The sequence below is a fragment of the Atractosteus spatula genome, chromosome 2 (assembly GCF_055471065.1).
Source record: "Atractosteus spatula isolate fAtrSpa1 chromosome 2, fAtrSpa1.hap1, whole genome shotgun sequence".
Taxonomy (NCBI): Eukaryota; Metazoa; Chordata; class Actinopteri; order Semionotiformes; family Lepisosteidae; genus Atractosteus; species Atractosteus spatula.
Window position 1 is genome coordinate 36,447,814 of NC_142707.1, and position 26,624 is coordinate 36,474,437.

The 26,624-nt window shown below is 35.1% G+C and overlaps 1 protein-coding gene across 1 annotated transcript in view; it reads right to left on the reverse strand.

The window, feature by feature from the left end:
* disp1 (dispatched RND transporter family member 1) overlaps positions 1-26,624 on the reverse strand; it is a 40,558-nt gene that overhangs the window by 8,346 nt on the left and 5,588 nt on the right. Inside the window, exons 2-5 of the mRNA XM_088927332.1 lie at positions 6,427-6,456; positions 3,611-3,734; positions 2,631-2,758; positions 312-409 (exon numbers count right to left, since the gene is read on the reverse strand). Coding sequence (XP_088783458.1) covers positions 312-409; positions 2,631-2,758; positions 3,611-3,734; positions 6,427-6,456 — 380 coding nt within the window. The remainder of the gene's footprint in view (positions 1-311; positions 410-2,630; positions 2,759-3,610; positions 3,735-6,426; positions 6,457-26,624) is intronic.

Below are 26,624 nucleotides of genomic sequence, written 5' to 3' on the forward strand. Positions count from 1 at the left end.
TAATATAAAATCTCTGAAATGAGGCACACTCAATTGTCTCACAATTGCAACAAGCACTCCATGACTTCTACTCATTTTTTTCATTACAACCTTCTCTATTGGGAGGTTTAATACAGAGAAATATAACCTATACAATAAATCCCATCCTCATAAGTTACCTTGTTTTCAAGTGCTATTTTTGTATGCAGAAAAGCAGAATACAAAGTATTATATCCATTACAGTGCATAACATTAGAGTTATTTTAGTGTGCAGTTTTCTAACATGATAATCTAATGTATGATCAGCAAATCTGGCATTCTGATTTACCTACCAGGTACATCACAGAAGAAGCTGTCCTTGCTGAAATCCCATTCTGCTTGTCTTTTATCTCTTTCATAATGATCATCTGACCACCTGTCTTCTTGGTGACTACAAGTTCAGAGACAGGAAAAAAAAGCCATTATATTAAATTTTGACAGTATACATCAATACATTCAATTAGATTTATATTTTCCTTATCGTGAGAAACATGTAAACTGTTCTGTATTAATGAAGATAAAAATGGATGGGAAATTAGATAACAATTGATAATCTACACCCCAAAACAAGAGTGAAATAGAGACTGCTGTGAAAAAGTTTTACCCATTGTTCTAATGTTTTATTTACAGTTTTTCCTTCTTCACACACAAAAAAACAAAGATATGTTAATTACCTAATAGAAACATTTTGTTTAAGCTAACATATCCTGACAGATCTGTATTTTATTATAAAAAATGTAGCTATCCAGCTTGATGACTATAAACCTAGGACAACAAGTCAATTAGATTTGATTCAGACGTGAATCATTAGTGACTATAACACTTAATTTATACACTGCTTTAAAAATATGAACCACTTTACACAATACGAGTTAAGAATTGCTAAATCACAAGCTGGGTTTCCTCTCACTTAAAATAAGTTCTATTAATAGCCATCAAAGCTGTCATAATAGTAGAAAATACATACAATGCCTTCAGAAAGTATTCAACCACCTTGGATTGTTTTTACAATTTGTTAAATTGTACACTCAAAGAGGAATACAGTACATATACAGCATATGGAATTTTGTCTACAAATATCCCTCTATAAGGGCATGGAACAATGGAACAAAAGTTCTGGAAATGTTTAATATCTAATATAAAATAAAATTTTAAAATGTTGATTTGACAAGTATTCATCCCCTTTGCTATGACACTCTGAGCCAAGAGTCTGGCTGTGGTCACTTCTATTGGCCAACAGGATTTCAGCAGAAATACAACTGTCAATCCCTCGGTTTACCAGTGCAACTCCAAAACTCTAGCATGAAGACCAAAGAACTGTCTGTACAACCCAAAATAGAATTTTGAGAGGGCACAAATGTGGCGAGGTGTATAAAAAACATATCTAGGGTGTTGAAAGTTTCCAGGAACACTTCTAGGTGCAGCATTAGGAAATGGAAAGAATAAAGAAGCACCCAACCTCTTCCTAAAGCAGGTAATCCACCAAAATTGAGCATCTGGGCAAGTATGATCTTGGTCAGAGATGTGACAAAGAACACAATGACCACCCTGAGACCTACAGAGCTCCATGGCTAAGATCAGACAACCTGTCCAAAGATGTGCACCACCACACAGATTCAGACTCCATAGGAGGTTGGCTAGATGGAAGCTATCAGCAAGTCTGGAGTTTGTAAAAAAGCAGATACTGAGGCAAAAGATTCTCTAATTTAAGTAATTCTAAATGTGGTCTGAAGAAACACAAATTGATTTTTTTGGCCTTTGAAACTGAAATAACTATACCTGGAGCAAACTGAACAAAGCTCATCACCTGTGTAACTTCATTAAGCATGTGGTAGAAGAATCATCTTAAGTGGATGCTTTTCAGTGACAGGAACCGGGGCTCTTGTCAGGATAGAGGGGAAAATGAATGAAGCCAAATACAGGCAAATCACTGAGGAGAACCTGCTTCAGACAGCAAAAGACATAACCCTGGGGCAGAGATTCAAATTCCAGGACAAAACAACAGCACTGCAGTAGTTACAGAACAAGAAGACAAGTGTCCTTGAGTGGCCCAGCCAAAGTCCTGTCTTGAATCCATTAAGAACCTGTGCAAGGCCAAAGAAACCATCATACTGTACTTGACAGAGCTTGAGCAAGTCTGCAAGGAAGAAAGGGCGAACATCACCAAACCCAGATGTACAAAGCTTATACAGAGATACCCAAGAAGGCTAAAATAATTATTTGCTCCAAAATGAGATCCTACAAAGTTTTGACTCGGGGGATGAATACTTCAGTAAGCAGGATATTTTCATTTTTAATATTTCATTATTTTAAAAATATTTGTTACGTACAGTATGTTGTGTGAGTCAAGGGGAAAATTTCTCAACCAACCAGTAAAAATTCCGGTCATAACAAAAATATATGTATCCGTGGGGGTGGGTGGGTGAATACTTTATAAATGTACTGTATATAAATCAAAATCATAAATGTACTGTATATAAATCATAATGGTAAACACCATACCCATGGCAAATTTATGGAAAAGGTTAAGGATGTAAATGTGTGTATTATGCCACACTTTATAGGAACAGTTCAACCACACAATGTCAACATCTAGTACACACACGAATTACCTTTTTGCCTGCTCATCTGCGTACTTGAAAGGATAGTTTGCAAGAGTTGCTTTGTACCCTGTGTTTTTCACCATGTTGTTCCATGTAACTAACCGCTGGCCAATTTCCGTCCCCCTTGGTTCAAAACCCTGCAGTTAAGAAATTAAGACAGGAACAGAATGTTTAATGTCACTTTCTAAATAAAACAACCCAAATAAAATATTTTTTTAAAAAACTTGACTAGCTTATCTATTAATTTAAATGTGGGCTCATGATTTAAACAATTTAAGAAAAGCATCTTTTTTTTTTGTAGATGTATTCATGTTGCCCTGTGAACATATATATAGTCAGATGCATAAACAAAGATTAAGGAACTAATGGAGTTGTACAGTAGGGGTATACCCATATACAATGTGAAATCTTTAAATCCAAGTATTGAGCATCTCCAAATACTATAAAAACATGTTCATTTGAAGACCTCTCTTTCAAATCCTCAGTTAGTAGTGATTTTTGACATCTTCCACTTTCACAGCCCAATCCTATATTCCAAGAGGTCAGCAGCTCTGCCACAAAGACAGACCTCTTTCCTGTTTTTCAATTGTGAACAGCTGCTGTTCCCATGGGGCAGCCACTTTGCCGCAGAGCTTTAACAGCAGGAGGGAGAACAGAAACAGAAACTAAATGATGCAAAGATGATCTTAAGAAAAAAAGACACATATTCAGTGTGTACATGTTTCTTGCCATTGAAGGTTCTCAATATTTAAGATGACGTGACAATTTATAGCATGAACCACAAGAGAATCCTCTCCAAAATCTGTAGTTAAGGACTGATAAGTCTTGAGATGTTGCAAAACATTTGTATAAATTACCAATTACTGAAATCATTCTACTTGGCACTTTTATTGCTAAAATTGGAAATTATTTTATGAAATCTTATCTATGAAATTTTCTGTACTGCTTTTCGTTTACATACAAGACATTAATTGTGAATTACAACTCACCAACAAAGGATCTGAGAAGTCTGGCAGGTCTGGCACTAAAATCCCCACAAGTGCACAAACCACGATAAGCACAGTACACACTCCCAGCACAACAACAGGCCAGTCAGCTATCAGTGCTGCATAACTACAAAGACCAAGAATGAACAACATTAGAATATGAAGAGCAAAACCTCTTACGGAGGCCTGAATTCTCCTTGCAGGAAAATATCATAACAAATGCTTAAATACAAAGACTGCTGATTTACCCCAGGGAAAATCACTGTTATTATGTGCAGGTCATTTTAACTGATTTTCAAATGTAAAAATATAAATAATATAAATAATAATCTAATAAAGATTAGAAGCAGTCCTATTGTCTTCAAAATTAGGCAGAATCTCAATAATCAAGACTTTTTTCCCCCAACAGAAAACATTCTTAAGTCGCTCTTTTCAATGAAAACATTTGTGATGAGAAATTAAAACATCCAGATTTTCTGTTTTCAAACCAGGGAAGGCTTTGGTTGATGTTGAATATCATACTTAAGTGAACTCAGGCAGGGGTTTATGTTACTGCAGGAAAATCATAAAAGAAAAAAAAATCTGGGATAAAACACGGCAAAGATTGGATGCATTTGTGAGGAAAACCGACACTTACAAAACCCAGATGCTTTATCCAGACCAAAATGAAATGCCAGTGGTTTCACAAATATGAAATTTGAACTTTGTACGTACTGGCCTCTGGCCTTCTTTATAAGTCATTTGTAACTTACACAGTACACAAAAGTTGCAAGGTTTTTTTATTATACATGAGTTCTTTATTGCATCTTTTTTCATGCAAGTAAACAGACAAAGGATTATTAGATTTTGGCAGCACACTATGTAATCCATAGTGATCATATCTGGAAATCTGGTCACCTTACTCCTTCTAGGCAAAGCAATACTTAGAAATTTAAATGTATTTTGTCTAGTCATCTGTAACGTTTTCATGTATTTGTAAGTCTAACTGTAGCATACCTTTGATAAGATTCTATATTTAAATGTTATGGTTATTGTAATTAAATCTAATGCTTGGCTCCTGTAAGCTCCTTTAAGCACACAAATCAAAATCTTAGTTATGATGAAGAAAGACTAAGTGAGAATGATAACAAATGGTCCTATTAGACAGGATCTTAATGGGATATTATTTATAACTTCTAAAACTAAATGAACACAACTTAACAGATCCTAAAAACATGCCAAAATGTGTAATATCAATAAAAAAACAGCCTGCAGCTCCCTTATTTATTTCATAATCCAGGAAAACCTTTCACAGCCAATTGTTGTGAAGCAGGCTATGCCTTTTCTGTGGAAAAAGAGTAAAACTAGTGAACTACAGTGCAATTTGTCTTTGGTTCTAAAATGGGCTATGATATAACCCGTTTGGTATATAGAAAAAGAGTTCAATTTCTGCAAGACTTCAACGGAAAACGATTCACCATCTGAGAGAAAGCATTCTAAGCTTTAAATCTAAATACACATTTAGACAAAAATGTTTGCTTTCATATAAAGCAAGTGAATTTCTGGGATGATAAACTTCGAATTGGTGTTTTATTTTAACTTGACGGTATATTTGGTCAGATCCATTATAATGAAGTCATAATCAATGTTTTAACATACGTGTTATGAATCCTCTGATTTTTAGGTGACCAAATAAATGATAAAACTGTGTACTGTAATTACAGATAGATGCTTAGGGAAGTATGCAGAGACTTTATATTATTTTAATACAGTGGATATAAAAAGTCTAAACACCCTTATTGAAATTGCAGGTTTTTGTGACGTAAAGCCAGAAATCAAGATAAACCATTTTTCCTAATAATAATCTGTTTTTCTCCTGAATTTTGTTGGCTGCAAGGTCGCATTAAAGATGGAAAAATGTCTGACATGATTTATCTTGATTTCTGGCTTTACATCACAAAAACCTGCAATTTCAATAAGGGTCTGTAGACTTTTTATATCCACTGTTTATATACTGCATAAAAATTGCTTATCGTGAACAAATTACTTCAGTACTGGTAACTGATGTATCATGTTAATTGCATTTTCTAAAAGACTTTAAGGGTGAATTGAAAAGAATAAAATGCAAAATTCAAAGAGGTATAATGCACACTGAACAAGGCAAGATGACACCTCAGTAAATTGCTGCATCTTTTCCTAGTATGTGAAGAGATCCAAGGTGACCAAACCCCTCCCATCCAGAATTCAGAGGGGGTTGCCCTTGCCCTTAGTAATATGTATCCTTGGATACACCTTGCTAACCCATGCTTAACAAAGTATAAACAAAATACCCGAACAAAAAACATGGCGTGGACTGGCACTCGTGGACTGGTCTGAGTTGTGCCAAACTTGGACACAAATGGACCATAACAATGATAATTAAAACACAAAACAAAGCTATGTTTTTCAAACATTGCGATTTTTCTTTTTCAAACCCAGAACTGAAATTAGCTTTATTGCGAGTGTGCAGCTTTCAGAAAAAGGCATCTTTTTAAAGGAGAAAACAAAACAATGCTGATTGACTTCCACTGCGTACAAAGTACTGGAACATTCATTGTAGATTTTAAAACTAATCACCAGGTCCTTCCAATCACTCAAATCTATCTGGAAGCATGTCACAGCAAATACATTTCACGTGGAGGAGAAGGGCTTTGAGTTAAATGAATACTTTCATGTCGGCTCTCCTCAAGGTAGTGCTGTGACTCATTAGCGAGGAATGAGTGTTCTACTGAGTTCCGATAAACTGTCTGAGAAAAGTATCTGTTCAAATAAAAAAAACTACAGATTTTGGCAGGACTTACCTTTTAGGGAATCGGAAAGGTCTTGCAGGGCTGGAAAACAAAGAAAGAAAATCGGGTTTAGATTTAAAAACATCCAAGGCAAACTTGAATTAAAAACAGATTTGACTCTGCTTCTCTGCAAAAACATATGGCTGTCTCAAAATGAAAGGAGAGCCATATGCTATTCGCAGATTACGTAGAGTGCATGTAAAATAATTTGCTATGCCATCTAACAAGCAAATGCTTCACTCCCAGTTTTAAGCGAACATTAAATACATATAATTCAAGGGGTTCTGCGAGTCCCATACAGATTAGTATTTTTCAGGGGACCAAAAGAAAACAGCACACTAAATCTCTGATGGATTAATACTTTCAAAGAAACTTTTCCTTTGATATTATGACATAGGTAGAGAAAGCTGGAGAATTTCTAATGAGGTGACAAAATAACAGCTGTGTAACTAGAGTTATACTTTAATCAGAAAATGTCTATTGTCATGATTGACTTGGCTGGACACTGCATTTTCTGACCAGTCAACCAGTCACACCGGATGATAATGTGATTTTTAAGTGAAAATAACTCTTATGAAGGCATCTTTGGAGTTTAATACTTAAACATGCAAACTTTCAATGAATCATCTGCAGTTTCACAAACTGAGTAATAAAAACCTGTCGACCGCAAACATTATTCCAAAACAAGGAGATGACAGCAATGAAAAAGTTTCCAGCATGGGAATGGAAATGATTTTTTACAGACCAAGCTTGTGAATTCTTATCTTATTCTGAGAGACTTGATTTTAAGAGTTTTTAAGTATTAATCATGGGAGTGCACTGACACAAAAATTACTTTAGTACTACCTGGCCAGCCTTTTACTTTGATAAATCTCCCTGCAGAAATAAGGTCAAGCTAGGGCAACAAATGTTAGCTTGTTTTTAATGTACTGTAACTATTAGCAACACTACAAGCATCCAATACAGTGTCTCTTTTATCTATTATACTAACATGAGAAAATAACAGTTTTGTAATCCAGCATCTTCAGAAATTTGATTAATTTCAAATTTATTAAGTATGGTAAATATTGTTGTCTGAACTAAGCTAACCTGACTATAGTATCTCTTGTAAGCTTATTAAGTGTGTTGAATGTTGACTGTGTGGAATGTTGAATCATCCCAGCACACAGTAATTAAGATTCCAATTAATTTCCAATTAAGATGGAGCTCCATGAGAGAGAAGAGAAAAACCTCCCACATTCATAACATCTTAGTCAGCTCTATACAGTTACCTGGTCAGACTAATTAACCAAAGCAAAGGACAAATAATTTCATAGCTCTTTATAGCATATATAAACATATCCTTGGTTAAATTGTTTCTATGCCTTTCCTTGTACTGTATTTATTTATCCCTCTGTGAAAGATGTAATTTTTTCCAAACAATAAGCAATATACTGTACATGAACACTTAAAAGTACCGGCAATTTGCTACAAATTTGTCTACAAATGTCATTGCCAAAATAGTGCTGCTGAGCTACTGAGCATAATCTATTTCAATGCACCTTTGTTTGCTCTCGGTTTGCCACTTGGACAATCAAGTTGATGTTTTACTAGCCCACTGGACTGCTGCACTGACAAAATACTGCTCTGACTGCTCTTACTTTTACAGTCATAAAATACTCTAAAAAACTTTAGTCTAAGAGCTATGATTTAGTATACCGTGGTCAATATTAGGAACATGAGAGTAAGATATGAGTCCCATACTGATATTTAAGCAAACATGTGGGAAATCTAAATATAAACACAGTTTATATCCTGATCATCAAACTTTCTTTCATACTGCAGCTTACAAAACAATACAGATATGCATCAGTAAACGTGTATACTAGGTGAATTTGTCCATATACTGTACATATGCATCTAAAACATATGACCAAAAATCACAGAAGCATCTGAAAGCCTCACACAACCACTCATAAATTCATGTAAAACTTATATCACGTTCAAATTTACACAGGCCGAATATGCTAAATGCATGTCAATACATACAAATGATTTTTTGTATAAAGAAGTAATAAGCATAACAATATTTGAAATGGCATTCACAAAAACCTGGCATGTCCAATTTGAGTGAATATTTGAACAAACTAAAACCAGCTGTAAACATTCAAGATCCTTCTTAAAAAAGAAATTACTGAGAAGCACGAGTGGTTTATGTGAACATGGGGGTACTGTACATGTCAGGCCATTCAACAGCTGAAGCTGAGCCAAAAGTGGGCCATGGAGCATGAAAATAATCCTAAACAAACAATCAGATCTACAAAAGAATGACTGAAGAAGAAGAATTTTTGCATTTTAGATTGATCAAGTCAAATTCCAGACCAAAATCCCATTGAAATGTTATGGCTGGAACTGAAGCAAGCTTTTCATGTGAGGAAACCCTCAAATTTAAGATTTTCAGTAAGGAAGAAGGGGTCAGAATTCATAAATACCCTGGCATGAAGCATTTCTGTAAGGAAGAGAGGGAGAATTTTTTAGTTTTTCTCTCTCGCTTCCTTGGCTATGGAGACTTGATTGCTGCATGAAATAACGTTCACATTATATTTTCTACATGAATGGGATGTACAACAAAAACATTTGGATATCATCTTGAGGTGGGGGTCTCTTGGAACAGGTTGGAAAGTAAAGACTGAGTGAATTTCTTAGTAGTGCATTGCAGGACAAAGTGGGACAACAACCAGATGATATTAAGAGGAAAAACCACATCAAGAATATTGAAATTCTATATGGATGCATAAGTCTTCTCTCTTCAGAAATGTGATATGGGAAAAAAGGATTGAAACTATACTCTCTTTGTACTTAAAAGACACTGGCAGAGCTCTAGGCATGGGATTTAGGGATGGAATCTCTTTGGATGAGGACAGACTCCCTCTCTCTCATCTTAAGATTCCCCTCTTGGAGGGCCAACTTGATGTCCTGACTTCTGCTTTGCTGCAACTGGAAGAACTGGCCAAAATTCATAAAAGCCGACGTGAAAGACAGTTAGGAAATGTCTAGTTGAAGTCACTGATGTTTAAGGAGGTGCCACGAGTTACTGTATCTTAGGGCTTGCAAACTTATTAACATCAAAGGTATTTACTGTTGGACCATTTTTTTAGCTGAATAATCCAAATAAATGTATTTATGTTCTACGTTTTATCAGGTAATCTTTGTCTTTTATTAAAATTTCTGTGAGGATCTAATTACTTTAGGTCTCCTATATAGTGTACAGTACAACAATGTAGACCAACTTAGGTAATGTAGGTACTGTATTCAAAACCTTTTTCTTGTATGATATTTATATATTGGCAGTGTTTTCACTTTCTTATGTTTCTGTCATGTCCCACCACTGAAGGTTGTATAAGCAGCAGTCTATGAGGTGTAAGATGAACTTATGCAGTAGGTGAGAAAGAGACACAACAGGGAAACTCGGGCAGTGTGCTGACAAGGGAGCATACATGTAGGCATGGTTGTGTTTGGGAACTGTCAGGCAAGTAAAATATGTAGAACACTGTCCATGGGTGTGGTCCAAGAGTCCAGAGTTGGCAGCCAGGCAACAGATAGACAAGCAAAAGTACAGGGAAATGCAGTCCAGAGAAGTAAACTGAAAATGCAGCACCGTTCAAAGCCGGGTAATTACAGTACAGGACTACCTATAGATTATGACAAGGAATTAATCACTTTTTAAATAATCAAAATAATCAACCAAACATAGCACCCAACAATAAAGAAAGCATTTGAGCCTGTTATAAACTCATAATAGAATGTTTTAGCTATTCAGATCCAATTAGCAAAATGCCAACAGGTCACTTAATATAAGAATGACATGTAATTATTGCCTGCACTCTGTCAAAATCACTGACAAATTGTCAAATATTTATTATAAATTATGAATTATTTTTACACAGTGTGCTAAAAAAAAATTATCTTTGACAAAATAAAAGTATCAAAAAAGTAAGATGTTAAGTTGTGTAAAAGTGTTTTCTTAACATGATCCTCTAATAGGAGATCAAAAATGTAATTAACTGGATATGCATAAATATTTACAGAGCTTCAGAAAAAAATATCTATTTTTGGAAATATGCTACCAGAATAATAAACTACTTGAAATTTGGTAGTAAATGCTTGTGGTGTCATTTTGATTAATGGAAAATTTATATACTCAAAAGTCTTTGCTGCAAAAGTACCTCATTAGTGAGAGAGTCAGCTGGACCCAGATGAAATAAGATGGCCCACTGAGTGCCATGTGAGGTGAGAATCAAGAAAGAAAATCTTATAATTGTATATACAGAACCTTTGAGAAGTGAACAAAGAGCCATCAAGATGTTGGAGGCTAAATTTCTTCAAGTGGACTCACTAGCTGATGAGTCAAGTCCTCTAAACACTGATGGAAGATAGGTTTGTGCAGGAGTGCCTAGTTGATACAGAACTTCACATGTAGGAATCGTGCAAAGGGCTACACTAATCAAGTCCTGGGACTACACTTCCTGCCTATCCTACATACTGTATTACGAAGTGACCTTCCCATGCTGTGTATAACAGTGGCTTCCTTGAAAGATAGGAACGGGACATTTATATCATGGATGCTCCGTTCAACATTTCTTGGAGGAGCTGAGACAACAAGAGGCATCCAGGGTTCAGAGACCAGTCAACAGGCACATGTTTGTCCAGGCTCAACAAGAGGAATGTGACTAAATCCCACAAGGCAGCATCTGCAACCTGGTGAAAAGCATGTGTTGTAGATAGTTTGTTTTGTTTCCAATGGTGACCAAGCGCACTATCAGCAAGTGACTTTCACAGGAGACCTTGATGATCAAGACTTTCTGGCAAATTTTACTCAACATAATGAGTTTAACTATTACACATGTCCAATAAAATATCAGTGCTACAAAAAATATTTTTTCTGTAATTTTCCTGATAACTGTGAATGACTTGCGGTTATAAGTAATGCTTCTTTTGGTGTTCACCATATGCTGTAAAGGTAAACCGTTGTATAATTAAGAAATAACCTAAGTAAAAATAACTTTTGACATTTACCTATTAGCTACAGTACTTAGGACTCCAGCTAGTTAAGGTTAATGTAGTGTCGAGCAAACATAACTAATTTTTCAGGACATATATTTTTATTTTCACTCTGGAAAGTCCTAAAACTAAAGTTAATTTGAATGCGACTGACAATTCCTTGTGCTCAGGATCCATGGTGAAACAAGCATTGAAAACAGCCTTGAGACTTAGCTTTTCTGCCACAGTCAATAAGCATATGTGCATGAAGGATACTTTAAAGTCAAAGGGAATCAAAGTAATATGGCCAAAAGGGCAATAGGTCACTGTAGTTTTCCTTCTTCTCCTCTTTAAAGGGAATCTACGGAATGCTATAATTAGTGGTTGCTATGGCACTGAGAGGCACAGATGAGCAAAAAGTATTGGCAGGAATCTTTCACCACAGGGTTACCTTCTGGGAAGCCTGTAAATCCCTTTAAAGTTGCTGGACATGTTAATACGACAACCAGATGTTGTGCAAAAGGTCTTAAGAGAATCTGCATACTCTGGACAAGGTGAATTCTATTACGGCTTGGCAAACAGAAATGAAACCCATACTTCACTTTATATTGGTATGCTGATTTTCAGCCAAAAGCTGCTATTATGTTTGCATTAAAATACCATATATATTATATATACACATAATCCATTACTAACACTGGCATCAATGTTTCAAATAGCAATTCACATTATCTAAAAAGATCAGATTACTTATAAAGACGTTTTGTGTTGGGGATGGGACAAATTCTTATCTGAATTCAATTCGAAGGCAAAAATGGTGTTACTTGAGAAGGATACGTCAATATAATTGCAATACACACATAATAGTGTAAGTGCACATTCATTTTTATTTTCAGATCCTATTTCTTTTATTGTGTACCAAGACATTAATAATGAATTATTGCCTTTTTTCACAAAAAGAATGCTTAATATATGACTACAACAATTCAATACTACCTCCAGTGCTACTGATTTTTGGCTTTCTTAAACAAGAAAACTTATTGTTCTGAATATTTCATGTTAAGGGCTAAGGGCAAATAAAACTCTTCAGACTGGTTGACTTATGGATTCAAAATGTTCTTCATCCATGAGAACACAAGGTGTTCAGTTTGCTTTCAAGAGTAACAGAATGCTTTTGTCCTAAAAAAGCTGCCTGTATTATTAGTCAGAGCCATGCAGTCCAAAGGAATTACTGTTTAGGACATGTCAGAGCCATGGTGTCCAACAGTTCTGTCCAACTACAACTACACAGCAACCACAAATGACAAGTACAGAAAAGGAACATAACCTTTCTTTCATAACCAAGGTCACCCAGAGCTTGGCAATAAAAGGATATAGAAACTTTCGGTAAGTAATGCATATGAAGAACATGCCCTTGCTTCAGCATTAGAAAAACACACATTCAAGGGCCTTGAACACATACTGAAGGCACAGTGGGAAATAACCAAACAACAGACATTTTCAATCATCCTCTTATCACCACCACCAGTGGGGTGGAATACTGCACTTTTGATTTTAAAAAAATACTTAGAAAACTTTTTTAATCAACATGTTATTTTATTTGTATAAGGAAAATGTTCAGAGATCACTGGGTTAATTTATTAAGCAAATATTATGCAAAAAGGTCGAATAGTATTAGGAGACTGCTGATTTATTATACAATGACAAGGTTTTAGGAGGTTAAAGGTCTCCGCAGAGGGGAAAAGTACTAACAGATGTTTCAAGGTATTTATGGAATAAGTGCGCAGGACAGGGGAAGTCCAATTACTGTCGACTCATTTAATGTCTGATTAAAACAAATGCAAAAATGACAAGTCATTAAACAGACTTTAGAAAATTGTCATCTGAGCCTATACTACAATTATAATCTTACTTAGTTGAAACAAGAATACATACAAATAACACAATACTTCTAGCACAGATATTAATACAATTAATTCAAAAACACCAACAGGATTAGTAATAATACTGACTTTATATTTCCATTATTTAAATATTTAAACATGGCAGAACTATAGGAAACACAGCATCTTTATCAGTCAATGGCTGTATTTTTCATGGATCAACTAATTTGGTAATTATTTTAAATGGTGGTTTAACTCTCAGACAGTTAAATTGCTTACAAATGTGTTATGTCCTAAAACATGTAATCCACAAATGCATACAAAGACATCCAGACGATGAAACATACAGAACCTTGTCCCTCAATATTAAAAAGCTTCCGTCACCTTTTTAACACTGTTGTAAAAATAAGACATATATATGTAAATTAATACTTGAAAAGTATTCAGACCCTTGCACAGTTTGCATACTTTGTTGCTTTAAAGCTTGTAATCATGCTACTTTGAAGCAGCTTTTAATAATACTTGCAACTGTATATACACAATCTACTCCACACATTCAAATTAAAAATCAAAAATAAATTTTACATTATTAATATAAAAGAAACATGGAAAGTTACGATTACATAAGTATTAAAAAACTCTGCTATGGCAAACTGAATTTAAGTGCACATAATTACCTCAATGAGCCATACATTTAGTTGAGTGGTCTCTGTCAGTGAACAATAATAACCTGAATATTCAGAATACATGTACCTCTCGCTGGAAGATTTCTCGGTCAAGTAGTGAATTAAAAAAGTCCTGGCAATTCTTAAAGGAAAACCTGCGTCAGGCCTAAAACTGTGAAAAAAATTAACCTTTCAGCAGGATAATGCTCTAAAGGCAAAAGCTACAACGAAGCAGCTTAAGAATAAGAAAATGAATGTCCTTAAAGGGGTCCAGTCAGGGTTCTGACTTGGATCCTACTGATAATCCATGGTAAGACTTAAACTGCTGTCGATAAGTGATCCCCAACTTGAGAGCTTGAGCAAGTCTGCCAAGAAGAAGGGGCAAAAATGGTACCAGGCCAGTGTGCCAAGATGGTAGAAAGTAAAGTAAAATACTTTTAACTAATTGCTGCGAAAAGTGCTTCCACCAAACATTGAATTCATGGGGTCTGTACAATAAACACATTTCAGTTTTTTCTCTGGCATTTTTTGTACGTTTACTGTAACCTGTCTTCACCTTAAAAGTCTTCAGTTTGAGCACACAGCATGAGCATTTGTTTTTGAATAAAATATTAAGTTTGAAAATGTGAATAAAGCATTTTGTAATTTCACAAAATGAGACACTATAGAAAGGGCTGGAAAACAGGAGGAACTACTGTATATTTGCAACAAAATACCAGAAGTGGCGATTAAAAAAAGAATGTTCAAATTCCAGAAAAAAAGCATAATTCCTCTTCCTTCCCTACTCTACTCTGATGAACAGAACTGGAATTAATTTACATTCAATGCCTGCAATGCCATTTGTAACAACCTATTGCATATTGCTCTATAGAACTAAAACACCGAGGAAAACAAACACTCATGTGTTTCCTTAAACACTTCATTCAAAAGGATAAAGCCATTCTTCCACTATGGCAGCCCCACCTACTGTATCAGATTTCCTGCTGGTACTCAGGTTATCCACTGCTGTCCATTGGCCTGTATATTTACAACTGCAATACTGCCACAGTTGACCCAACCGTTACTGTAAATTATCTCCAGCTCACTTCTGTCAGCATCTGTCAAGATTAAAGTCTTGATAATCTTCAGAATAGTTGACTAGGCCCTCTTATCAGTCTCTCAGCGAACCACAGCGAAATGTTAATGGACTGTATCAAATGTAACAAGTAATACCTGCTACTGTACAATGCCTAGAATTACACTCATCTTGCAACAGGAAGAGGGGCATATACCATTTCTACTTTTGTGCATACTGCAGAGAATACTCAAAAGTGTATTTTATTTAAACTTCAATTCATTACTCAATCTGCTTTTGACCACATACTGTATCTAGATAACACATTTATGATTACCACTCTTAAAATCTGGGAATTTATACACAGTTCAATTTGTTTAGTCTTATTACAACAAATACTTGTTCAACTTATAGAAAACTGTTTTTTGTCTTTCATTTATTAAATTATCCTTGACGTCTACAATCTGTTTTCTTTTCAGCATTTCACTAAAGTGCATTTTAAATGGCGTACATGTTAAAGGCTCAACATTTTAATATGGAAAAATACTTCGTTGTTACAGATCTAGAAAAAAATAACACTGCTTTCATAAGGCTGAGAAATGACTAGCAAAAGCCCTGGATCAAAATATTTATTTTTAAGTGATGAATCAGAAAATAATAGATGTAGACAAAAAATTACTTTAGCTGTAACAAACCTTCTTAAACATGTATGGAAATGTACATGTGTCTTATGATTTATACACAACAATGAATAAAGATTTGCTCATGAATCTATAGCTTGTTGTCCTACACGATATTAAAAAAAAGCTTCCCCAAATATAAAATGCCTGAACAGCAGTACGCTGCTTTTTTAATGCATGTATCAACATCACATGCCAAGTTCACAAATGCTTACAGCGAAAGAAAACCCCCCAAATCATCCAGTTACTTCAGAACTGCCCTGAGAGAGCAAGAGAGCTTGTTTTCCATACAGTAAATACAAGCAAATACAGTAAACACAAGCATGCCACACGCGCATGAAGTGACACAGACTGTTACATCCACTGATGCCCAGAGGTTGAAGGTCACACCTGCTATCACCGCATTCTTCTGCTTGAAATATGGACTTGCACAAATTCCAGACATACAGAAAGGATTCCGCCAATAGACACACGCTGTCCCGGAGATGTCTCTATTATCCTTTACTCCGGTTTAACTACAGTATGTTAAAAAAAACATGGCTTTTATAAGCTATGATGAATGCCGGCGGAATTGTAAACCTCAAATGACTTAAGTATTTAGTTTTTGCTTTAAAAACATATACACACGGCACATATAAAATGTTTAATTAACTGTGACTACTGTACCACAAAATAAATCTCAAATAAACTGATGCATGACATAACACAGTACAGTGGATTTACAATTCATTACAACCATTACTTGCTTTATTAATTCAACTAAATCAGAATGTGAACGAGGGTATAAATAATTATTGCAATACAAATCTAAATGGATAAATGTATTTAAAACTTCTCATAAACTGCATAACTAACATATCCCTGTTGACTACAGATAAAAAAAAAAACTTTTGTCTTTATGGCACCTATTTATGGGTATTTCAGCAACATTTTTGTTTTCTTTATTTACAATTTGAAACAATTCTACTTATCTAATATTTAATCTAATGTAGTTCAGGTGGGTAGCTGCGTCAGCATGCGTAGGCTGCAAAGGAACAAGTAATAGGTTTATTCCATGCTGAAAAAAAGAAGAAAGAGAACACAACGTTTCAGCCACGGAGCCTTCTTCAGGTGTGAGCTCACACCTGAAGAAGGCTCACACCTCACACCTGAAGAAGGCTCCGCGGCCGAAACGTTGTGTTCTCTTTCTTCTTTTTTTCAGCATGGAATAAACCTATTACTTGTTCCTTTTAATCTAATGTAGTCTATTTTCCATTTCTATTCACTTTGCTTAGCAACTACTGTAGGCAGGCATCTATTTCAGTTTGTAAAAAAGACATGTCTACTAACTAAGATTCTTAAACATCCACTGCTGTTTGCGCAAAATGCTGATTAGCCAGTGAAGTTCCTTAAGTGTGCATATTTTTTGCTAATGCTATAAAATATCTAATCGATAACATGCCTACCACACAGTATCACAGGCACAATTATCTAAAAAAAACAATACAACAATACCTTATTAAGATTTATTACTTAGAAAGGGCACTGAATGTTAACTCCAGCAAAGCAGATTAATATTACTGAGTTCCATAAATGTTTTAAGAAACTGTTCTCTTCATCTCAGTTAAATCACTGGAGCAAGTACATGAATATTTCTGTCAATCCATTTGAGATAATTTATGGTGCCGACCTTTAACTTCCTGCAAGGTGTTCAAATTCAGATTACACTTTTTCCAAAAGCCCTCAACTGGAAAAGCCATTTTCTCACTTGCTGGGATTGTTTTACAAAAGCTCCTTTCACACTTTTTCTTCCTGTTCCCCGGGCAGCTGCAAGCCCAAACCAATGCAATCAAAAGGAATCTTGCAGTGACAAAGGAAAAATTATACCTGTCTATTTGTATGACATCTTAATAAACCATGTCTGACAGCTTTTAAAGAACCCAGAAAAAAACCCTCTTTCTCATCGTAGATTATCATGAGGTAAACCTCACCTGGATCAACGTACGGCACTTTGGCGGCAGCCAGCCTCCACTGGTGTAACCAATCACTTACAGCTGCCCTTCCGATAACTTTATAACTAAACATACGGCTCTATTTTCACCAACTGTCACGTGGAATAAGTACGGCATTTCACAAAAGCACTGCTTGTACCTCTCCAGATCAGTGCACGACAAGAATCCATACACTGTCCAAACACCAGGAGCATGACAAATGACAAACAGCTGCCCACAAATTTTTATTGTACCATTATATACACTTCAAAATCTCATTTTCCTTCTGCGTGAAAAGAAAGGTCAGATCAAATGCCTTCTTGTCACCATGATTGCACTCTCATTGTTAACCTCCTTTGATATAGTAATATTTTAATCTGGATTCAACAGAACCTTTAAGATAAACTTTGATAAGACCCAAGATTATGCTCCTTTGACCTGCTCTGTTTCAAAAACTTCACTGTTTTTGAAATCTACTAATACAAGTTCAAACATTAGAGAATTTTGAGACTGCCGCCATTTGAACGTTTGGAATGTTGTAAGGATTAACTGTTTTCCATCTGTGTAACATTTAAACCTAGTCTTTGCCTAATGTTTTATGCTTTCAGTTCATCAGGATTGCACTACCTTCAGAGGTACTTAAGAGGCTTGAGTATGTCCAGGATTCTGTGGCCCATGTTCTTTCCTAAAAAAACTGTGCTTCAGCACATTATTCCCTCCTCTGTGCACTGCATTACAATTGTTATGGAGCTTTCTTGTGTGCTACTCCATGTCTGTGGAACTCTCACAGCCCGCATCCATTAGAGACTTAATTCTGAAACTCACTTAATTTTCAATTGCAGTTCTTCAACAGCACTCGTAAATAAAACTATTATCATCCACTTCCAGATACTTGGAGTAATGTGTCTCCTGTCCTGTGTCAATCTGCTCAATGAGCCACAACTGGAATTTACAATAAAGTATCATTTAATGATAATACTTAAGATTAAAATAATACTTAAATAATAAACTTTCAGGGTCATTCTGGCTTTAGATTTTAATTAAACAGCACTGAGACTGCCCTTGATTCTAAATTCTAAGATATTAGTGCTATATGTAATACTGTAAATCTTGTTATTGTACTTAAACAGTTGGAGAGTTTGGTATCTGGTAAAATAAGCCCCTTAAATGGCTTAAATCTTGCCTTGGTGAATCATGAAATTATATTTCTCTGTGTTGTTATCGTTCAGATGTTGTGGTGGTGGTGGTTACATCTTATGTTCCACAGAGGTTAGTACTGGGTCCTTTGCTATTTAGTATTTATACATTTCAGCTTGGTCAAATATTATCATTGCCATAGCTATGCAGATGATAAATGTTATGTCTGCACCATGTGTAGAACAATGTAAAGACTTGGTTCTCATCAGAGAAATATTGCTGCATACTATGCAGTCTTTGTAACTGAAAAAATGATTTGTTTTTTCAAGGACTGACTGTGATACCTTTTTTGTAGGAGCCTTTAAACTATACTTATTGAGTTACAATCAAACCTTCCACTGGATTTTAAAATCCTTCTGTTTATGTTCAGTGCTCTACATGGCTTGGGACTGATGCTGGCTTCTTGTCCACTGTTTATCTACAGTACACGTTTACAGGTGACAAGTGCAAATGTTGCTATTCCCAAGAGCTCTGGAACATCGTCCCCCCCAAAAAACGTGAACTTGATCACATCGGGTGTTTTAAGTCTAGCCAAAAGTCTTACTTTTCAAAAGAGTGTTTTGGAATTGTCTTCTTTTTCTAATTTGTTTTGCTTTGGAAATTTCTTTACAGTAGTAGTGGTAGTACATATTGGGTGATTCGCTCCTAAAGCAAATCCACAGAGTTTCCTGAGAACATTTTACCATGCCTGTCAAACACACTCCAACTGATCTTCACTCTTCTTTTGAATTTTCCAGGTAGGTCTCTATCTGCAATAAATTTCTGATCCAGACAATCAGAAGTCTTGATCTCTTCAAGATTAGCTTGATGTGCTCCTATCTTGTTAGCCTTTGCAAGGCTTGTAAACATGACTTTCACTTCCAGCTCATTCTGAGTTCTGTCTGGCATTTCACAGACATTTGGTAAAATGTCAATGTCATATGCATGTAACAAGTCGCTGAAGTTCCTTTTACCTCAGTTTCTCTTTCTTCCCAGTCCAAGTTCTTGATACCAAGTACTCTTTGTATCACTCTAAATGGTTTTGGAGAGATGTGTCTCTTGTGAGATTATGAAATCTTACAAGAGACAAGATACTTTTTCACAGACCTCCTCACTCTGTCACACTTTGATGAAATGTGGTTTTCGATATGGCAGACTACTGTTGTAGATAATATTTAATTAAATATATTTAGACTGTTATTTAGATTAGATGTTATTTAGATATTTAGATTTGTTTCTTAAGAGAGCTGCATTTAAAGTCAGAGTCCAGGACTGTCCTGTTTGAGATCACTTTACTTTAGGCTGTACTTTTGTGTGTAATAGATGACTGACTCTCTGACCTTACAGTGTTAATTAAGATTATTTTCATGCTTTGCTGTTACAAAATCAAACTGTGAAAACTGCATTGACCGTTCAGGTTTCGAACAGTCATGCTAATGACAGAAATGTTCCTTTGATCAGAAGGGCAAATGTATTTAAAAAGCAAATCTCCATCCCTAGCTCAAGAAAAAAAACAGAGTCAAACATATCTTATTACAAAAACTGTCCAGTTAGAAGATTTATCTCTGGAAAAAAAAGGCTTTTCTATTCATGGATTATGAAGCATTTAACCTTGACAATTCACTCAGCCCCAGGGAGATACTCTTCTTTGTTTATATATCCAGTTGCAAACAGCAACAAAAACCTTGCCTTATATCATCTGTTCAACTCAAACATAAACTAATTCCCCACTGAGTTATATATAGAGAGATATCACATGTCTCCTTTGTGGTTTGGACACAGGTTAATGGCCTTCAGGTACTGCTCCACTTTTCTTTAAAGCTACTGAGCCATCAGAATTTGATCACTTGTCCAAGGTTCTTTTAAGAAAACCTGTGAGAAAAGTTTGACAAAGCTAGAGAGGCAGTTAACACATAACTTGTGAAGCACCAAGACAATACATTTGGAACCATTGGAAGCATGAAAAGGAGTGATGCTCTAAGCTATAATAAGGTTCAAAGTAAAGCTCATCAGAAATCAAAGAGTAATCTAAGTGTTATAGAGTAATATTCCATCATTTTCTCGCTATGCAGTATAATTTGCATTATGGTAGTAGTTCAGGTGGGTAGCTGCGTCAGACCTGCGATCTACCATTATGAGCTATCATAAGGGTAGATCAATTTTGTTATACTTTACAATAAAAACACAACACACATTTTTTAATTTCCAAGAAATCTTGAGTCCTATAACCTTAAATAAACATAAATAAACTGGACACTGTCTCAGCTAATATGTTAATTTAATAATAAGCGTGTCTGTAACAAACTCCTGTACTAATGTGTTCTGCATTTCATTAAAGAAAATATAGTTAGCCAGTATCCAACTCTTCCACCATTAAGCCTATTTTACTATAAATCAGATTAGGGGGAATTGTAATTCTTAGAAGAGCAACATAATATGAAACAGCATTTTAATTTTTCAGTGAAGCCTGTCAAACAGGTTAACTAAGTACTAATTCGAGGTAGTGACAGGGATTTCTCTAAATTCTGCTTTCATCCCCTTTAAGGATAGTCTTTTATTTGCTTTGATCTTCAGTAGGTTCCTTTATGAGCTGCGTGTTATGTACTGAGGGAAAACTGTACATGGAGAATTAAGTGTAAAACAGCAGAAGATTATTTAATTTACTGCTGCTGTGTTGCCAAATTTGTTAACTCTTAGAAGGATTTTCACTGGCTTATGGACGCAGTAGTGTTTTTTGATATATAGATGATGTCCACATTAACTGTAGGTTTGCAGATATTTTTCTGGGTGTCTTATTCTTTTTCCCCAAATGTTTTAAAAAGTGAATAAAGGTGTTTTTAAACAAACAAAGTATCATCTGTACAACTATTATCATATTACAATCTATAATGCTGGGAAAAACTGTGGTTTAGGAATCATTTACTTTTTATTTTATGTACTTTACTTCTTTAGTGACCACAATATGCATAACAGTTTTCAGTTTTTCAAATTGAAGAATATTCTATAACTATAACAAAGTTTAGATATAATTTAGCTTGGTCAGTAACTGCACTCATAAGCAATACCAATGCTGTTGCTGTGTGAAATGAAAAATTAGTTCCTTCTAACTATCAAGGTACTTGGTGACTTTTTTGAAAATCTTTAATATTTGTATTTTTTTTATTATAGTTACTACAGTCACAACTTCAGTCACACATTATATTTTAACCTATGTCCAGGAAAGAAAAGATACTATGTAAAATGTTGCTAGTGAGTATCACATTTAAAATTAAGATATTTTAAATTACTATGAAATGAAATAAGTGCATGCACAATTTAAGACTCTGATTTTACAATTATCAGAAATAAAACCTGAAAGTTACATTGCAGAAACAAACAGCAACACCTCAAGGAACTATAACAGAATGCTTACACCATGTCCATGAAACTAGAATTAACTATTATTCTTTAATAGATACTGGTATTATGAGAGACAAGAGAAAGGTTTTCTGGGCCTCCTATTCTTTATAACTGTCATTATTTTCCTATAATGTGGGGAAATCAGTTTTCAGTAAGCCATTGCTAACATAGTCTACCTGAACAAACCCCATCAGAAAAACCAAAACCGTGTATTAGTAGGAGAAAAACCTTGAAAACAACTCATGAGTCTTAGTTCTCTCAATTTATCCTTCAGCCTTGGTTCCAAAAAAAAAGAAGGAAAGATTCTGAAGGTTAAAACTGCTTTCACCAATGGACGCAGATAAATAAAACATACACAACAGAGTTCAGGGTAGCTGGTTTCTACATGTAAAAAATTAATGCAATGGCTACCAACTGTCCTGATTTTTTTTTTAGTTTTTAGACAGACTCTTGATAAATTGTATGAGTTTCTGCCCTGTTTTTGTGCTTAGCAAAAAGACAACTCTAACGAGGCACCACCCCGCTGAAACCTATTCACTGAATGTAGGGCTCTATACCCATTAACTAGTGCCGTGTCCAAAGGATGCACACCTGTTAAAACAGAGGTCCTCCACTCTGAGAAGCAGCTTCTTTCTTGTGGCGATTACAGACTCCAATGCAAAATACCCCATACTTAGCACCTCATGTCCACACACTGACAAACATAATACCCCATGACAACCAGATTTTGATCTTTCAAAATTAATAGTCTTAACAATAGTATTCCCTCTGGAAAAATATAATGGAAAGGACAACACATTTTTAATATCACAGTTAAACCTTTTACTCTTCCATCTTGGAAGAATCTTGTAAAACATTAAACTTGTTAAGAGTGAAAAAACTGCACTAAATGAAAACCTTTTTTAATACCTTATATAGGATGTGGAAATAGGTTCTGTATATTGTTATATTTATATTAAAAATAGCCTAAGTATGTCATGTCCAAAACACTGATTTTACCTGAAATAGTTTTAAAGAATGATTTTTGTCCCAGCTATTTGAAATGCAGCAGTTTCTTGTAGACCTTGCTTAAGGAACTGTTCTTAAGGATCCAGTTCTTCTTAAGGAACAGAGGACTAACTTCATTTACAGGACAGGAAGTCTTACTAGAATGGCCACTAATGTTTTTTAACATCAGCATTCACTTTGCCAAAAACAAAACCTTTTAAAAGGAAATGGTTGTCGTGTACTCGGGTCAAAACTTGATTTATAAGTTTAAGTACTTAAATCTAATTCAAACTGTAATCTTACAAGAGGTAGCTGTCATCTATGATACATTCAACATGTATTGATATGCCTTTGTCTTGCCTACATTTAAAAGTGTTCTTTCATGTGGTTTTACACTGTTATATTGCAAAATGATCACTGAAATGTGCCTGAAAAAGGCACACATAATTATAGGCCTCAGCCTGTAATGTAAAACCAATACTTCTAAAACATTATAGATCTTTTATGAGAACCCAAACTAAAAATCAAAACATGCTAAAAATAGTAATGTGCTTCACAGGACAACATATATTAATCTTAGCATGTATATTTAAGTAATTCAGTCTCAGTATTTTTATTGGAAAATAAAGTGGACATTATGGATTTTTAAAGACCCTTCTTTAATAGCAAAATATAGAGAAAAACAAAGGGCTGGCCGGAAAGTAGTTTAGGGTAACTGCTAATGAGATTTTCTGCACGAAAACCTATTCATTTAAATTTCCATGCATTTTGTACAATGGAGTTACTCCTTGACTAAAGCAGCAGTCTTAATCTGATAACTGGAGATTTCATTCTTTAAAAACCTCATAGAAACTGTAGCTTATTCTAGCAGCGACCTAAATTGCAAAAGGAACAAGTAAAAGTTTATTCCATGCTGAAAAGAGAAGAAAAGAACCACAATGTTTTGGCTGTGGAGCCTTCTTCAGGTGTGAAAAAGGCCTTCTATGACTGTAGAGCCTCCTTCAGACTCCACAGCCGAAACATTGTTTCTTTTCAGCATGAAATAAACCTATACTTGTTCCTTTGCAGCCTATGCATGCTGATGCTACCTACTTAATTTTTAAGTTGCCCAATAGCGAACATATATTCTAAGTTTCAAGATTTTAAGGGATGTATACTAACCTCCACACAATCACAATTCAGTCATACTTTCTTCACCTTTATTATGATTAGCTTTGTTCAGTATTACTCCACTCACCAGGGGTCTCTTTCAGAGATGGTAAAAAGGAACTGGTGCCATACAGCCCACTTTTATTTTCACTGAATGTTCCAAAGAAATTGTCCAAGAGACAGACTTTATATCATCTTCTGTATTTCAAAATCATTAAAACATAGAGTAACAAAAGAAATGGGTTAGAGTTATGTATTTAATATTTGGTGCCTAGCCATAACGCTTGCATAAATGCAATGTAAAAAAGGTATAACAGCAGTGGTCAATAATTACTGCAATTATTAAAACAATGAAAGAAGCCCAGAAGAGAGAAAGGCACTAATGAAAAATTCAACGTTTTGTTCTAACTACTGGGTGACAGGGGAAATTAACTTGCAAGTCCACAAAGCATGATTGATTAATTTTATAGAGGGCAGTGTCAGCCACATAGATAGATTGTCCCTGCAGGGGATGAAAACTTTTGAATTGACCACGGTTCACAGGACTCTGGCCCCAGGCCAGTAGGTGTGTAGCTATCACTCTCCCCTCCAAATTCTGTCTCCAGACAGAAAAGATTGAAAGAGCTGTGTTAATGCAGTACACACCTATGAATGCTTTCTACTTTGAATGCACAGTTTTCAGTTTATTCTGCCCCAGCAAAAAAAATAATTAGTGCTTTTACTTCTGCTACACCATTTCCTCACAGCATGTTTTATTATAATACATGTACTAATGGGGTTTATTGGAAATTCACTCATCCTTTAAACTTCCAATATTTTTTAGACTTTTCAGTAAATATGCTCATGCTGTAGAGACAATTTTCATTCCATTAATCTTGGATAATGCAGCCTTCAGTCTGAACTGAGCCATTGCTTTATAAAACAAAGGTCAAGTGATGTTACACACTTTACAGAAGCTTACTGTAGACGCAAAGCTATCGTAATGTCAACCGAGGCATATCTGTATGAATTATAACGTAGGAACATCCTAGGCTTCATTTAGTACCTTTTCAAGGCAGAACTTTACACTGTATAAGGCTTCAGAAACCATTGTTTCTTTTAAATTTTGGAAGCCTGTTTCAGCCAAATGCCTGAAATTGTTATCACAAAGGCAGTACATTTGCTGGTTGGGACTTGTAGCTTTCGGATAGCTACGTATTTGTTAAACATTTCAAAGGAAATTCTTTGTTTAGGCAAAGAAACTTCAGGCAGGATTTAGAGTAGGTGTGCTTATTATGTTGCAGAGGAAGACAAGAAACAATAGCAAAAGAAAAATGTTCTTGGAGGACCCCTATGTGAAGAAAACATTAGCCCTTCTGTTTTGTATTACTATGGTTAGATGAGTCTCCTATGTGTGATAACACACAAATGAAAGTCCTACACTCTTGGAGTTTTACTACAGCTAATAAAAAGTACTCGTCTTGTCAAAAGAAACTTATCCTATCACACAGCATATTATAAGGCAAGACCACAGCAGAAAATACATATTTCTAAAAATGCCTTTAAGCTATTCATAGTTTTATCTTTCTTCATGTGTCCCAATTATGCAAACCTGCAGATATACAAGTGCTCGTCACATTTTTTTAAGGAATCACAAGTGAATAATGCTATAACACTACACCAGGATTTTACTTCAGGTGAACACAGGGCAGAAATAAGAAGAGCTCGAAGACAGGAAGATAGGTTGTTTAAGGGGACTGTGTCCCGTTACAAATAATTTTCATATCATACAGGTAAAGGACTATTGGTGCTGAAGTATGAAAGGCAATGTGGTTATTTCCAGCACTTGAATCTGTAAGATGCCCTTGGCACATTCTTCAACTACAGAGCAAGTAGGAGATTGAATCTGAGGTTTAAAACTTCAAGAAACACCACAAAATCATGTGCATGCAATGCGTTTGTGTAATCCATTCTCAGTACTGCTGAAGAAATCCTGAAAACTTTAGCTTTAACCATACTGTATATTTCTCCAAAGATTACCTGAATGTGAGGTTGTTTTATTGAAGGTCACATGTAATTTAAAAAAATGAAACGTAAAACATTTAACTGAAGCTTTCTCTAGGCACTACTGGACTAAAAATATAATGGCTCAAATGCAGACAGGAAGAAAAGAAATCTATTAGCAGTAGAAAACAAAAATACTATTCTATAGCTTGATCAATCAAAATTCTACACAGTAGGGGAATTTT